The 16,097-nt window shown below is 38.4% G+C and overlaps 1 protein-coding gene across 4 annotated transcripts in view; it reads left to right on the forward strand.

Moving 5' to 3' along the window:
• The window catches only part of LOC149305982 (cadherin-8-like), a 192,284-nt gene extending 178,164 nt beyond the window's left edge, over positions 1 to 14,120 (forward strand). For 3 of the 4 annotated variants that reach the window (XM_089476882.1, XM_089476881.1, XM_089476880.1), the window contains 2 exons: positions 10,897 to 11,148; positions 11,953 to 14,120. In XM_089476882.1, the coding sequence (XP_089333008.1) occupies positions 10,897 to 11,148; positions 11,953 to 12,446 (746 nt within the window). In that variant the 3' untranslated portion in view covers positions 12,447 to 14,120. The remainder of the gene's footprint in view (positions 1 to 10,896; positions 11,149 to 11,952) is intronic. The other variant, XM_089476883.1, reaches the window with a different exon arrangement.
• The last annotated feature ends 1,977 nt before the right edge of the window (positions 14,121 to 16,097 follow it).

The following is a 16,097-nucleotide window of genomic DNA, read 5'->3' on the forward strand; positions in this document are numbered from 1 at the left end:
TTCACATATACCTAAATAAGACCATTGGTTTATCTAGCTCTTTGTTTCATGCAAGGATCTTTCTCATTATTCAGTTTTATAATTGCAGATGTCACAGATGGAACCTGGGCCACTCCGCATGCATTTTGCACATCATTGAGATTGGGGAAGGAAGACAACCCAGTGGTATTACACAGCTTAAAGATGAGCCCATCACATGGAAAGCATCCACTTGATCTAAAATTTTGGGGAAAGATCTGACTGGTTAGTGAAAAAATAACAGAGCAATTAGACTTGGTAGAAAAAGCCTATGCAGTGTACAGTGGGCCTTTGGTATCTGCTGGGCTTTGGTTCCAGGACCCACCATGGATACCCAAATCCATGGAGTATTAAGTCCCACTACATGTAATGGCATAATAAAATTGTTCAAGAGTTCTATTGTACTCTTGACCACAGACCTCTGTTCTGTCCATATGGCTGTTTAAGTCCTGTTTCTTTTATTTATTAGCATTGGGTCCAATAGATCATATTCCCACACAGCCTGCATTTCAAGGCTCACAAAGTGGAGAAACATGCTTCAGTGAGAACTATCTAACCAGAGGGGGAAAGGATATAACATAAAGTAATTTAAATGCTTGCCGGTTATTATCAACTTTTAGCTGATAGAATTTTTTTTCTGCACAGAGAAGTTCTTTGGCAAGCAATATAATCACTTACCTGTGACTTTAATGATAAAATGTGTGCTTGCAGCCCTGATGATGGAATTGGCTGGAAAACTGATCATTGCATAGAAAAACTGAGTGGCAAATCAAATTGAAGGGAGAATCTCAAGAATGCTAGATTCGAGTTTTAGTGAAGACTTCTTCACATAATACTCTTGTGAATCAAACATACTTTTCACTATTATTCTCAGGTGTACCCCTTCATCACAAAAAGCAAATAGTTTTTGTTTTGTTTTGAGAGCTAGAAAACAGGAAATCACTCTTTGAGAATAAAAAGGATAATAGGAGGGAGAGAAGGGGAAACGAAGGAACGTGGTAACAACTTTAAGACTGGGTTTTACTTTAACATGAATGTTTGTGAAGCCTACCTGTTGTTATGACTAAGGCAAGAAAAAGTCAGGAAAACAGGAGATGGCTAAGGCATTGTTGCTAAGACTTCTAACTAAGAGAGGGAAAGAAGACAAACAGGCCTATGATATAACATCATTGTCCTTGGTTGCATCTACATAACCGAATTAATGCAGTTTGACATCATTTTAGTGCCATAGCTTAGTGCTATAAATTCTGGGATTTGTAATTTGTGGAGTATTTAGCCTCCGCTATCAGAGAGGTGTAGTGCCACAACAGACTACAAGTTGCTTGATTCCATAGTATGGGGCCATGATGGTTAAAGTGATGTCAAACTGCATTTATTCTGCAGCCCTTACTGGTGAAAATGTCCTGAGTTCACTAAAGCACTGCTTGAAACATTTGTCCATCCTCTGAGCCCATACATTGAGGAACATTCTAGAAAAAAAACCTCTCCTAGCTTCTAAAGAGTTATAAAGTGTTGGAATATCCACCTATGAAAAATATTAGTAATGTGGCTCAGCTGGAAGTGACCATGTAAGATTAGGAGTCTCCTCGACTAAAGGTCAGAGAAAAGTGTCAGCATGCTTAAGATATAATTATCTACAGTTCAGGCTGTTTGAAAAGAACAGACCTGGAAATTATGCATACAATTATCTAAAGTTCATTTCACCCTCCCAAGGAGCCGATAAGAAAGAGAGGGGTGTGTGCAAGAAACCATCTCTTCACCTTGGCATTTTTGTTTTCTTCCTGACCTATCTTCAACTATAACAAGGTCAATATTTCAGAAGATCAGCTGCCTCCATTCCATGTTTCAGTATCTTTGTGGTGAAATTGAAAACAAAAGCCTACCCTCATATATGTGCCAAAAATATGGTGTAGAAAATGAAGTGTTCTGCCCAAAACACTTCAACTGTCATGGCTCAATGCTATGGAATTGTGTCAGTTGTCATTTTGTGAGGCATTTAGCCTTCTCTGATAAAGAGCTCTGGTACCACAACAAACTACAATTCCCATTATTCCATAGCAGTGAGACATGGCAGTTAAAGTGGTGTCAAACCAGATTATTTATGCAGTGCGGGTGCAGCCTTTGGTATCAGCAGCCCTGCTAAGGTCATGCAAACTCAGGTCTGTGGCTTCCTTGACTGAGTTTTTCCACCTGGAATGGAGACTTTCTTTCTTCCTACTGTCTCCCACTTTACCAAGCATTATTATTTTCTCTAGTGAGTCATATCTTATTGTAATATATCCAAAGTGCAATAGTCTCATTATAGTTATTATGGCTACTGGAGTGACTTCAGATTTGATTAGCTCTGAGACTCTGATTTATCTTTTTGGCAAACCATAGGATTTGTCGAATGGCATTCCATCACCAAATATCAAATGAGTTGATTCTTCTCCTATCAGTTTTCTTACTGCCTAGCTTTCACAACCATACACAGAAATCAGAAGTAGTGTGGTGTGGGCAATTCTGACTTTGATATTCAATGATATATCTTGACACTTGGAGATCTTGTCTATTTTTTTCCCTTTAAGATCCTCTTCCAGGTCCTAGTCTTTTTCCAATTTTTTGACTACAGCCTCTGTTTTAATTGAATGGAAAATCCTCAACTATTTCAGTGTCTTCATTGTCTACTTTTAAAATTATATCAGTCGTCTCTGGTCCTCGGTTGGGAAGTTCAATTTGTCCCTGGGCCAACAGAAGTTGTCCATTGCTTCCTGAAAACCTCACTTTTACAAGACTCACTGCAGAAAATGAAGTAACTGTGCTAGATTTCCCCCCCCCCAAAAAAAAAAAGTTTGGTTTGTGAATTGGAAAATAATATTTCCAACTGCGGGTACTGAGGAGAGGTACAATAAGTTGTCTCCAATCTCCTCAAAAGCCTTTGATGTCAGCCTCATATATTTCTATCACAGCTCAATTAATCTATGTTACATATTCTTTTTACTCTGACATGTGGGGTATTACAATGTAAGATGCATCGTTTTTATTGGTGAGCTGGAGTTATAGACTAGTGTTTTTTCCCTCTTGTAAATCCTAGCAGATCTCTAATATGAAATTTGAGAGCAGCCATCAATTTGATTTTCCAGAACATACACTATTGATTTTTGATGTTTGCATAAAGTGGATCATTTTGAATTATCCATGAATGTGCCTGCATGCATACAACTTGGTTATCATAAATCTGCTTCAAAATCTCGTAAAATAGCATAATTTATTTACCGATTATTTTAATAAACCTTCTGGCTGAACAGAACATTTCTGCCTTTATTGTCAAGCTTAGGTAAAGAGTCTTTCTTGCAAAGAATTCATTGTTCGTGATCTTGTGTGGCTTTGCTTTGTTGAGCCTAAAGTGCTCTGAAAAACGTGCGCTCCTTTCTTCTGTTTGGTTGGCCTCAGTTTTGGCATCTACTTCTGGTCTTTGGAAGTGATGTGGTTTTCAAGCTCTTAGCATTTCTGATGTATTCGATAAGCCACTGACCTTTATTTATTTATTTATTTATTTATTTATTTATTTATTTGCTGCCCAAGGAAAGAATAATTGTACCCATACTCCATTCTCACATATATAAAGGAAATGGATTGGCCGGTGAGTTTTACTTCATCACTAACAGAACACTCTCTTCAGGAACATTAGTAGGGAGTGTGTAGGATGCATATAGCAATAGCATTAGCAAATACATTTCTATACCGCTTATCAGTGCGTGTAAGCACTCCCTAAGTGGTTTACAAAGTGTAAGCTAATTGCCCTCAACAATCTGGGAACTCATTTTAGCGACCTCGGAAGGATGCAAGCCTGAGTCGAGCTTGAGCTGTTTTGCGGTATTGAACTCGCAATGCTATGGTTTGTGAATGAGTGGCTGCATATCACACCAGGTGACACTTCAGAGGGAGGTGCCACTCAGTGCACTGGTGGGAAGGTGTGCTGATGTTCGGATCTGGCAGCTCCGTTGGCTGGGCTGGAAACCCAATTTCTTCCCTTTCCCACCTGGCCAGCAGCTCCACCAGATTGAGGAAAGGCAGTTGAAGAGAAGAGAGCGGTGTTAAAAATGATCTGCACCAGGTGTCAAATAGACTAAGTATGCTACTGAATCAGTCTCTTCCATGGTTCATGTAGACATCAGGTTAGAGTGTGGTAGGCACTGGAGCAGCAGAAGACAAACTTGCTCCATCTTCAGTATGACATCCTTTCACATATTTAAACACAGCTATCATGTCACCTCTTTAACCTTTTCTTCTCCAGCCTAAACATACCCAGCTCCCTAAGTCACTTCTTATAGGGCATGAGTTTCATGTCAAGTCAAGTATTGCATGTCGTGCATTTATTGGAACAAATGGGGCCAATGTGGTGCCGTGGTTTGAGCTTTGGACTATGACCGGAGAATTCCAGGCTCAAATTACAGTTCAGTCCACTGGGTGATCTTGGGCAAATCACACTCTCTCAGCTTCAAAGTATGGCAAGAAATCTTACCATGCTTGCCAAGAAAGTTCCAAAAGACTTGCAGGCACACAAAAACAGCATTTTTTCCCTTGACTCAACTGGCCAAGAGAGAAGCTTCAAAGAAAAAGTGTCATCCAAGGTAGCCCTTTGGAATGAGAGAAAAGAATGTTATGTGCCCTACATAAATGTAGCCAGATCCCATCAAGAAATCCTTTATGACCGAACAGTTGATTCATACTATACACTATACTATAGTAATGTGGATTACTATTTATTTTCCCAACCATAGACAGACACAGAAGGACCCCGAATATAATGAGTTCTGCTTCATGTCAGCTAACATTTATCTAAACATAAAGAAATGTACTTCACCATTGCCCTTGAGGTTTCCAGCTGTAAAGTTCCCAATATATATTTTTTAAATTTCTCTTCAAAAGTAACATATCCAGCATAGATAATTTACAGCACAGTCTTTAGCACCATTAATGATTTGATCTTTCTAAGAAGACTTTTTTAAAATAATGAAACGAAAGAGAAAGGCAAAAAAGTAGCTAGTTATGTGGAAGCTTACACAGCAGGGAAATCTACAGATCTCTCTGTATTAAAGACAGTATTCTGAATTAAAGAAAGTTCAGATACATGCAGAAATGAATACATGCCGTTCTTTTTTTATTAAAAAAGTTGAAATTATAAACTGCAATATGCCTCCACACTGGGCCCTGACAGACCCACTGTTTTTAAGATAGTTTTATGCTAATCAGAATATGTACAATGTTCTACTTATGACACTTACATATCATACAGTTCCAAGACCCTTTGGGGTCTGAAATATTGTCTCCAAGGAATGTTAATGCATCATCCAGATTTGGCATGGCATCTGGTGTACACTTGAGTGTGATGCTCACAATCCATTTGAGAGTAGGAACAGCAGGCATATAAATCTTTACTGCTATCTCTGATCACTGACTGGAGATTACAATAGGGATTACATTTCCAGTTAGTCTCCAAGGAAGGAGCTTTACAAGAAGCATCCATGAGCTGGATGGGAAACCACTAGTGGGTCATATGAATCCTACAGCCTAGAAATGGGATGAGAACAACCAAGGAAGAAGCAAAGGTTTGTGCAAATAGGTCAAAGAAACTGCCAAATGAGATCTGAGAAAGGAATATGCTAATTGCAGAATCCAGTACAGAAATGGGAGACTGACTTTTTTCAAATGATTTGGACAAGAAATGAGCCCAGTTATTTCCACATGCATAGTTACAAAGCCTGTCTTACTTTTACTGTGTTATCCGGTGTTTGGAAACATAATCCCACCCTTCCGCCATGCAAGATGTATGATTCCCAGATAAAATGGCAATAACCAGGGGACACTGGATTATTGTTACTGCCAGAGCATAGCAAGGAGGTGGGGGAAGAAAGGGAGAATTATTATACAGTTGTAGAAAAAAAATAAGTCTTTATAGGTAAAGGAGTAATGTCTGGTGTGGATACAAGATAGAAGAAGGAGGCATGTGGGCATCCATTCATTCATACCATTGGACTATCTAGCTCAGCAACATCTGTGTTAATAATTCACATCTCTTTCAGATGTTAATACTGCTTGGAGATGACAGAGATGGCTCTTAAGACATTTGCATTCAGAACATGTCTTGTAATGCTGAGCTATGTTTGTCTTTATCACCTAGAGCATCTTCTGCTCTCTTCTCCAACACTATGCATGAATTTACTTTCTTCTTATCTGCTTTCTTTACTGTCCAGCTCTCCTTTGGTTCATGGTGATGGCGAATCACTTAGACGATTCTAAGTTTAGTACTCAGTTGCATATCTTTACTCTTTAGGATCTTGTCTAGTAAGTTTAGTTGTCAGCTGATATCTTTACTCTTTAGGATCTTGTCTAGTAAGTTTAGTACTCAGTTGCTTATCTTTACTCTTTAAGATCTTATTGCATATCTTTAGTCTTTAGGATCTTGTCTAATTCTTTCATACTTGGCACTTCCTTCTTTTGATTTCTTGACTGCAGTCTATCTCAATTCATTATTTGATTCTAGATATGGGAAATATTTCAATTTCCTCCTTGTCTAGGGTAAATTTATGTAGATCCTCTATGATCATTGTTTTAGTTTGCTTTATGTTTAGCAGTAAGCCTGCCTTTGCACTTTCTTTTTGACCTTCCTTAATAACTGTTCCAAGTCTGTGATGTTTTCTGTTAGTAGTATGGTGTTGACCACATATTTTAGATATTGATATTCCTTCCTCCTAGTTTTACTCTTCCTTCTTCTGAGTCTAAACCTGCTTTTTGTGTGCTATTTTCTGCATACATGTTGAACAGACAGGTTCATAGAATGCAGCATTGCCTAACTCTTGTGCCAGTTGGGATCCATACTGTTTCTGCATGTTCTGTTCTAAAAGTTGCCTCTTGCCCTAAGTACAGATTTTTTTTCTCATGACTATCAGACGTAGTGGCATTCCCATGTCTTTAATAGCACCCATAGTTTTGTCGCGATCTATGCAGTCAAATACTTTGCTACAGTCTATAAAGTCCATGCTTTTCTTTTTGTGCACTGCATTAGCCATAGTATGCTTTCTATGTGGTCCCTAATGCCTCTTCCTTTCCTGAACCCCACTTTCACCTCTGGGATTTCCATGTATGATTGGTGTCTGTTTTGCAGAATGTTAAGCATAATTTTGCTTGTGTGGGAAATTAATGTTATGGTCCTATAGTCCCTGCGGGGTTTTTTTGTTGTTGTTGTCCCCTTTAGCCATCTGAAAAGGGATATGAACTCACAGATGCCTGTTGGTATGCCACCAACAGGATGGGAGCCTATGTATAGCAGGTAGAATAGACTGCTAAGTGTTTTATTTATAGAGAAAATTATTATGCTCTACTTCTGCATGAGGGAATGAGACCACTACTGTTTCTTTTTCCTAGAGAATTGCATTTTAAAAATCCCTTTAATATTGTGCAGTCTGTTCCATGGAATCTGTTATTTCACATTTGAGAGGTATCATGGTCGGAAGGTAGGCTAATGGTTTTTGTTTTCCCCCAACAACATTAAAAAAAAGACATGGCATAGCTTAACTTCAGTTTAACTTGGAGCTCATATTAATAAGAGATATGTTTCCTCATGTAATGTGCCTTGTTTTGGTAATGAATCCATAGTAAACAAGTAGCATCAAAAGCACTATAATGAAGATCAGGGGGTTAATTGGAGAGATGAGTGGAGAGCAAGACATCCAACATCATCTTGAACACCTGCCTTTATGCTAATTCATTCAATAGCCTTGGTACCTGTTCCTCTAGGAGGTGCCTACTGTTTTCTCAGCTTCCAAATGCACTTTTCATTTCCCCCCAAAGCATCTGCTAAGAAGCAAATTTAAATCATATAAAGCAATTTTATTACTAATCAGGAAGATGTGTTTCCCCCCCCTCCCGAGATTTCAAGTTGCATGAACTCAATAAATGCACATACTTCTACAGTTAAAAGTTTCTCTCTATAGGTAACATGTCAAGTACCAGTATATGGAGCCAGAGAAGTTAAGTGAAAGAGGTTATGGTGGAGAAGCAGCACCATGATAAAGGGCAATATAAAACAATGCCAGCGGAAGTGGTTTTAGGCAGAGAGCTGAAGTGTTTTTGCAGTCAGTGTTTCTTATCTAAAAGAGCTTATTTGGGGAGTGCAACAGAAGATACTTGGCTCTTTCCTCTCTGTGACAAGTACAGTCTTATAGATAAAAGAGAGATAGCTGTTTTAGATGTCAAATGTTAATATGGGGATATGATGGAGAATGAATCATAGAATCACAGAATCATAAGAGACCACAAGGACCATCCAGTCCAACCCCATGCCATGCAGAAATACACAATCAAAGCACCCCCGACAGATGACCATCCAGCCTCTGTTTAAGGACCTCCAACGAAGGAGACTCCATTACACTCCGAGGGAGTGTGTTCCACTGTTGAACAGCTCTTACTGTCAAAACGTTCTTCCTAATGTTGAGGTGAAATCTTTTTTCCTGTAGTTTGAATCCATTGCACTGGGTCCTATTCTCTAGAGTAGCAGAAAACAAGCTTTCTTCATTGAGGATGATGGGGCTTGCTGTCCATGGATACAAAAATCCACAAATGGCAAGCCCACGGATGGTGAGGCCCCACTGTATTTTTTTCCACATCCTTAGGGAAGACGTGATCAAAATGTGCTGATGGTATATAACAGATGACACTTATTACTGCGGTGCTTTGGTGGTGAGCTTCCCAGAAACATCTATCAGGTCACTGTTGGATATAAACTGTAATAAGAAATGGCTGTCTAGTCTTCTGGACCAAGAAAAAAAATCATTTCATGGTTTCCCACACTATATAGCAATATTTTAATTTTTAAACAGATGTAATGGTGTGCAATTTGTGTGTGAAACTGAATATTTTATTTTGTTTGACTCTACTACAGATGACTTTGACTTTCAAATGAGATGTGTTTTGTTTTTTTATATATATATTTTAATAACTGAATGTTTCTAACCTCTCATTCCAGTAATTTCTCTAGTTCATGGCATCAACAGTACTGAACACACTTAGTAGGGAACAATGCCAACTGAACACAGCAAGGCATACCTCTGAATAAATTTGCATAGGATTTGAGTATCGATGCATCTGGGAGGTGCTTAGGCACATCCTAAAATACAGAGTAGATATAGGGAAAGGGGAGTCTGCAAAAGAGATGAGTGTCAAAAGAGGGGAGTTTTCTGTATGTGAGGAAGCTCTCCATGCTCACACATATATGGAGCCATCCTCACATATGGAAATATTTGTTTATTTAATTCTTAAAGGTAAGAATTAAAAAGGGGGGATTGCCCCTTACTGAGCAAAATAGCAAGGCTTTTGCAGTGTTGTTGCTACTGTTGTTGTTACATTTAATACAGTCAAATAAGTTGGGAGTAACACAAATTATCTGGCTGAATATTGATATTGCTTCAGTGCCTCTTTTGTTCTTCTGACTCCTTCTCTTTCTGGTTCCATTCCTCTGTACTTTCATTATGCTACCATTTAATCTTATTGTTAATGGGAGTAATTTCTCAACCTTGTGTATCAGTTACTGTACATCTATCCCTCCTAGCCAACATGGCCCATGATCAGTAATGATAAAACTCAGTAGTTCAGCAAATGGGTTCCAAGATCACAATTCATAAAACTGCGACAACAGACATGATTTTGTTTCTTCACTTCTTGCAAATAATGTCCAAAAAGAATGGACAAAAGTCATGATGTCATCTAGATCAAATAGGGGAAACAATGGCAGTATGAGAGATTCTTAAATTTATTGCATTTATATTTAAAATAATGTATATCCTATCTTGAAAGGTTTCCCCCAGGGACCTTATGATCACTGAACAAGATATTAATGCAAGCATAAAAACCAAGAGCCTTAAAGAGGAACTATAAAGCATAATCAAATAGCAAAGAGAATTTCACTTAACCCATGGCAGAACAGAAACGGTTTTATAGCTTGCCTGAAAACCATAAATGACTAGTCTGCTGGGCCTCCCTGGAGATCGGGATCCATAAACCAGGATGAGGCTGTCCTGTTCAACAGAAACTACCCACAAAAGCAGTGGGACATGAAAGAAAATTTGTGATATCAAATACCAGCACAGCCAAGAAGGAGGTTAAGGATGAATGTTATTGATGGCAAGGAAGAGGAAGACTTGGAAACGTATTGGGGGAACTAGAAGGCATGTTAAAGGAGATGAGAGAATGTAGGGAGATGTATTAGGGATTATGTGTAAGAGCATACCAACAAGAGATATTGAAATGTGAAGTGCAAAGGTGAAGGTGTGAATGGAATTCATTGAAAGACAGGGAAGAAGAAAACTTGGAAAGAAAAGAAAAGAAAGAGGGTATGGAAGAGTATGAAGGAAGATATGAAGAATATGAGAACGGAATGTGATACTTAGCTTTGTAATATGCTAATATATTGGAAGATAATCCTCTCCATTTGGAATTGTTCTATCTTTGTGTGGTTATTGTGATAGAATGCTTTGTTAAGATTGGGTATTATATGTATGTTTGAAATGTGTAATCGGAAATGTAAGAATAGCAGGATGTGTTAGTATCAAAAGTACTACAGTATCCATATCCATATCCATATAGCAGAAAGTAATCCTTCAAATATTGCAAATAATCCCAAGCATTTGTAAAATAATAAAGGAGAATGGAATTAAAAAGAAAATGGAGGCATTTATGTGATTTAAATTTCTGCCCCAAACAAGAAACCATTAAACACACTTTTCTAAAATATGACAGTCATGACAAGTCAAGGTAAGTACCTTTGGCTGAATGCTGACAAAAACCAGCCTTCATTTCCACAACTTGTATCTAATATTTTTTTTGCCATATCTTTTCCAGATAATTCACTCAACATTTTGACAAAACGTAACGGATTCAGCCGCCAGAAGCAAGAAGTGTATTTTCTGCCAATCATAATCAGTGACAGTGGAAGTCCTCCAATGAGCAGCACCAGCACCCTCACCATAAAAGTGTGTGGTTGCAGCAGTGAAGGTATTGCCCAGTCCTGCAATGCTGAAGCTTATGTCCTTCCCATTGGTCTCAGCATGGGTGCGTTAATTGCAATACTAGCCTGCATCATTTTGCTGCTAGGTACGTATTTATTTGCGGATTGGCTGCTCTACCAGTGGGGAAGGGTTCATGGTTTTTCAGTAGAGTACAGTTGGCTCTCGCTTTACGCGGGGGGTCCGTTCCAGACCCATCCACCCCCCGCGTAAAGCAAAAAGTGTGTATGCTCAAGCCCCATTGGATAGAATGAAGCTTGGGTTTGCTGTGGGGCCATGCACCTGTGCCACGGGTGTGCGCACCATTGTTTCTATTGCTGGGCGGCTTCAGCATAAGCTGAAAACCAACTATAATGAATCCGCATATGGTGTGGGCTCACTGTATATGCTTCACATGCAGAATCGCAGAGCTAAGAAATAACTCCTTGACCAGGAGACTGACACAATAAAAAAAATAAGGGACAAAATGGATTGACAGATTAATTTAGTGAAAGACAAATTTATGCATTCCTGTAGGACCAGCCCTATCATTAAAAGGAATGTGGTGGCTGCCTCAGATGTCAAAAAAAAGACAGCAAATTCATCATCATTGTGTTGTGGATTTCTTATTCCACTACAAAGTGGCACTGCTGAGCTTTATTGTATCATGTGCCAAATGTACTTGGCTTGCCTTGTAAACTACATACCTTGTTATTGTTGTTGCTGCTGTTATTATGTGCCTGCAGGTCGTTGTAGTTTATGAGTAACATTAGTGCAAATAAATTACTAAGAATTCTGTATGGTGTGGTATGGGAGAAGGTCAGTGGGAGATGACAGCATCAGTTACTGCACTTCACTTCTTGTGCGTGAAATTTCTTTCCAAAACTGATTATCTTGTTATGTTTGTTTCCAGTCATCGTGGTACTGTTTGTAACTCTGAGGAGACACAAAAATGAGCCTCTTATCATCAAAGACGACGAAGATGTGAGGGAGAACATAATTCGTTACGATGACGAAGGTGGCGGCGAAGAAGATACAGAAGCATTTGACATTGCAACTTTGCAAAATCCAGATGGAATCAATGGATTTTTGCCTCGGAAGGATATCAAACCTGATCTACAATTCATGCCCAGACAGGGACTGGCACCTGTTCCAAATGGTGTTGACGTTGACGAATTTATCAACGTAAGGCTTCATGAAGCTGACAATGATCCCACAGCCCCTCCTTATGACTCAATTCAGATTTATGGGTACGAAGGACGAGGGTCAGTAGCTGGTTCTCTAAGTTCCTTAGAGTCTTCAACGTCAGACTTAGATCAAAATTTTGACTACCTCAGTGAATGGGGTCCCCGTTTTAAAAGACTTGGGGAACTTTACTCAGTGGGCGAAAGTGACAAAGAAACTTGACAGTGGATTACAAACTTCTTTTTTTCACCTTTGACTTAAACACTCATGTAATATTCTAGGGCCACTGCTGTTAGTTATGACTAATGTGGCTTTTTGTTTAGGGGCAACTTTAGTGCCAGTCATCAATAAAATCAACTACATTGTAATGTTGAACCAAAAAAAGTACATAAAACAGAAGTATATGTTAGGAGGTCTGAGTCTTGTGGAGTGTGAAGTGAAGTATGTAGAGTGTCTAGAAGTCTTTGGATATTCTATATTCACATGACCACTCTGAAGATGGGGTTCGGGTTGTTGGTTGTCTTTGGTGACAAGGGTGGATATGAAATGGAAAAAGATGCTTCCTTGCATAATGACCCTCTCTGGATTGTTGCTGAGGAAGAGTATCTTCATATCTTCTAACAGTTCGTAGAGAGCCAATGGTTTTGTTTCTACATTGCCAACAAAGATTCTACTACTACTGCTACTGCTACTACAAAACAAAAAGGAATGTCAACAAAGCAATATCTGGTCTTCTTTGCAACGCAGAACAATGATTTTTAAAAAAGCATTGGTAATGTTTCTTCTGGCCTCAACTGTGCAGTGACCACAACTTGTACATAGGGTAACTGTTGGCCACAAAAAACCACAGACTAAATATCACCTTTGTGTCAAGCCTTAAAATATTCACATGTTCTTAATTCATTCCAGTGACAGGATCCAAGCTCCACAGTTGTGCAAAAGTCCAACAGATGAGAGGAGAAACTGAAACTTCTCTGCTTTTAAAACAGAACGGATTGTTTTCTAGAATGATGACTCCTATCATCTACTTTGTCTTCTATAGGGAAAAGGGGGAAATATCTGTGATAGAGGATGGACTCACGTGTTATAAAACATAAGCTGATTTTATTGCTAAAGAACAAATTTATTTGTTTAATCCTTGAAATAAATATTTTATTGATGTCCATTACTGCTTTTATTTATTAAGATTGGTTGAGCAAGAGTATAAGGAAAGAGTAACCATCTAAATTATATCCATTAATAAAATGTTAAAATTATTTGTTCTATATATAAAATGAATGTTAAATGAAATGTACATTTTTCTAAGAAACGAATGCAAGGGACATTAGCAGTTGCAAAGCTAGAAGTGAATGCTGGCAGGGTGAAAGGTGTTCCAGAGGAAAAAGTAACTTTGGACCATTTTATATTTTCTTCATGCAATGAATAATTAGTGTTTTCATAGAAGCACAAGCAACCGGAAACAAATTGGTTCGTCTAAATATTTAAAAAACAAAGAAACCAACAACTCTAAGACTCTTAAAAGTCCACATATTGCACCATGGTGTCAAACCTACTTATAATTTTTCACCATATTAGAAGAAGATCCGGTGTGTATATAAATTTCCTGCTTATCTTTTAAATCTTTTTTTAATATGAAAAAGAGCCTTTATGGTTATGCACAGGGATCTCGCTCACAAAATAGAACGGCATTTTAGAGGTTGTTGGCATCCTCGGTTTGTAATGGAAACTTACTATTTAGAAGTAGCAGCAGTATAATAAAATTAAATATTACATTAAAATGATATTTTAATTTTTTTTCTATTTTATGTTTTGGTTTGATGCTATTGTTTTGTTTATTTACTCCATGTATTGTAGTCACAAAACGAAAACAAAACAAACTCCTGTATCGTTTCCTACTTTGTGGAAATATATTTTTATAAATACCTTCTCTGTGATCACCATTTCTTTCCATTTTATCTGCATTTTATTGAAATGCTTTATCAGATTGAGAATATGTAAATCGAATGAGAGTGGCTATTTTTTCTATGTCTTTAAAAATACTAAAAAATCAATGAATTACTTGATATTAGGTGGCAAAGACTTGGAACGATATCTGAAGAAAGTCAAGGAAGAAAGTGCAAAGGCAGGTTTACAGTTGATCATAATGAAAACAAAAATAATCACCAAAGATTTACATAACTTTAAAGGAGATGATGAAGATGATAATAATAATAATAATAATAATAATAATAATAATAGGTTTTATTTATATACCGCCCAATCACTGGGAATCCGAGCGGTTTACAATAGAGGGGATAACAGACAGTTCCCTGCCCACAGGCTTACAATCTAAAAGACACGACACAAAAGGAGAAGGGAATGGTGAGGGGGGAGGGAATCAGGTCCAGCATTCTTCTCTCCCTCTCAGGCCTGGACCAAGGCAGATGGACCGGAGGGAGGGCTCTTCTTCTTCAGGCTAGCCCCTGATGGAACTGGGCCAGCCCTCTCTCTCCCTCAGAGGCCAAAAGATGACAGTTAGGGAGGGAGGAGCCTCTCTCTTCAGGCCAGCCCGATAAAATAGTTCAAGATTTTCCATACTTTGGCTCAGTTGAATAGAAAACTGCAGTCAAGAAATCAGAAGACTAGTGGGACTTAGATGCTACAAAGGAACTAGACAAGGTCCTTCAGACCCTCCTTACCTTCTAAAGGTGCTTCTTTGACCGTCTTTATTTCTCTTCTCAAAACTCTAATCTCCTTCAGCAACTCCTGTAAAGGTGGTTGCTATTCTTCCAATAGTTGTTATATTCATTCAGTCCATAACACAACGTCAGTAATTACAAGGTTAAAAGTGAAGAAAATCACACAGATCCCATAATTCCACCAAAGCCATCTGGCTTTTGTCTTTTTGACTGAAGAAAACAAGCAATCAAACAAACTTTTGTCTTCCTATGGAGGAGTAATCTCTTTAATTCTACCTTTACTATAGTTCCAGTTTCCCCCCCCCCCCAAAAAAAAGAATTCAAATAAGAAATCCAAAAAATCCTTTTAAAATCAATATTCTCTTTGTCCATCAAGATCTTTGCTAAATCATTTTTATTATGCTTCTTGCTTTTAAATCAACTTGTTGTAACTATTATTATTATTATTATTATTATTATTATTATTATTATTATTAACCTTTATTTATAAAGCGCTGTAAATTTACACAGTGCTGTACATACAATCTTTTAGTCAGACGGTTCCCTGCCCTCAGGCTTACAATCTAAAAAGACACAACACAAAAAGAGAAGGGAGTGGTGGTGGGGAATAGGATCAGGTCCAGCAGATCTTCTCCACCTCCGAGGCCTGGACCAAGGCAGATGGACTGGAGGGAGGGCTTGGCTTCTTAATGGATGGTCAAAAGGAGAAGGGAATGACAGTAGGGAAGGGGGAAAGTCCAGCTCATCTGCTCTCTCACATAGGCCTCTCTCCCCCTCAGTTCTCAATCAGCAAAAGAAAACAGAGTCACCAATGCATCACTGTCTGTCTAGGAAAGCAGCCAAGAATGCTGATAGCTGTACTAAACAAGAGAAACTGCTCACAGAGGCTGGTGCAGTTTTAAGGCAAAGCAAAGTCCATTGCAAACAAAATAGGATTAAAATGAAGTTCTGTAGTACAAACCAAGAGTCCAGCCAGAGAATAGTCAAGCAGTCCAAGGCAGATTAACAAGAAAATCCATAGGTCAAGGGTTCCAGATAGTCAAGATGAGCAAGCAGTCCAAGCATCAAGGGTTCAGGCCAAAGAGACAAAGAAAGAGTCAGAGACAAATGTTCTTTCATCAGCAAACTCAGATAATCTCTGACAACTGATTTAGCATCCTGCACCTGTTTATATTAACAACTCACATGATCTCAG

The sequence above is a fragment of the Sceloporus occidentalis genome, unplaced genomic scaffold, assembly GCF_023333645.1.
Source record: "Sceloporus occidentalis isolate IW3139 unplaced genomic scaffold, rSceOcc1.0.p SCAF_10, whole genome shotgun sequence".
NCBI classification, from domain to species: Eukaryota; Metazoa; Chordata; class Lepidosauria; order Squamata; family Phrynosomatidae; genus Sceloporus; species Sceloporus occidentalis.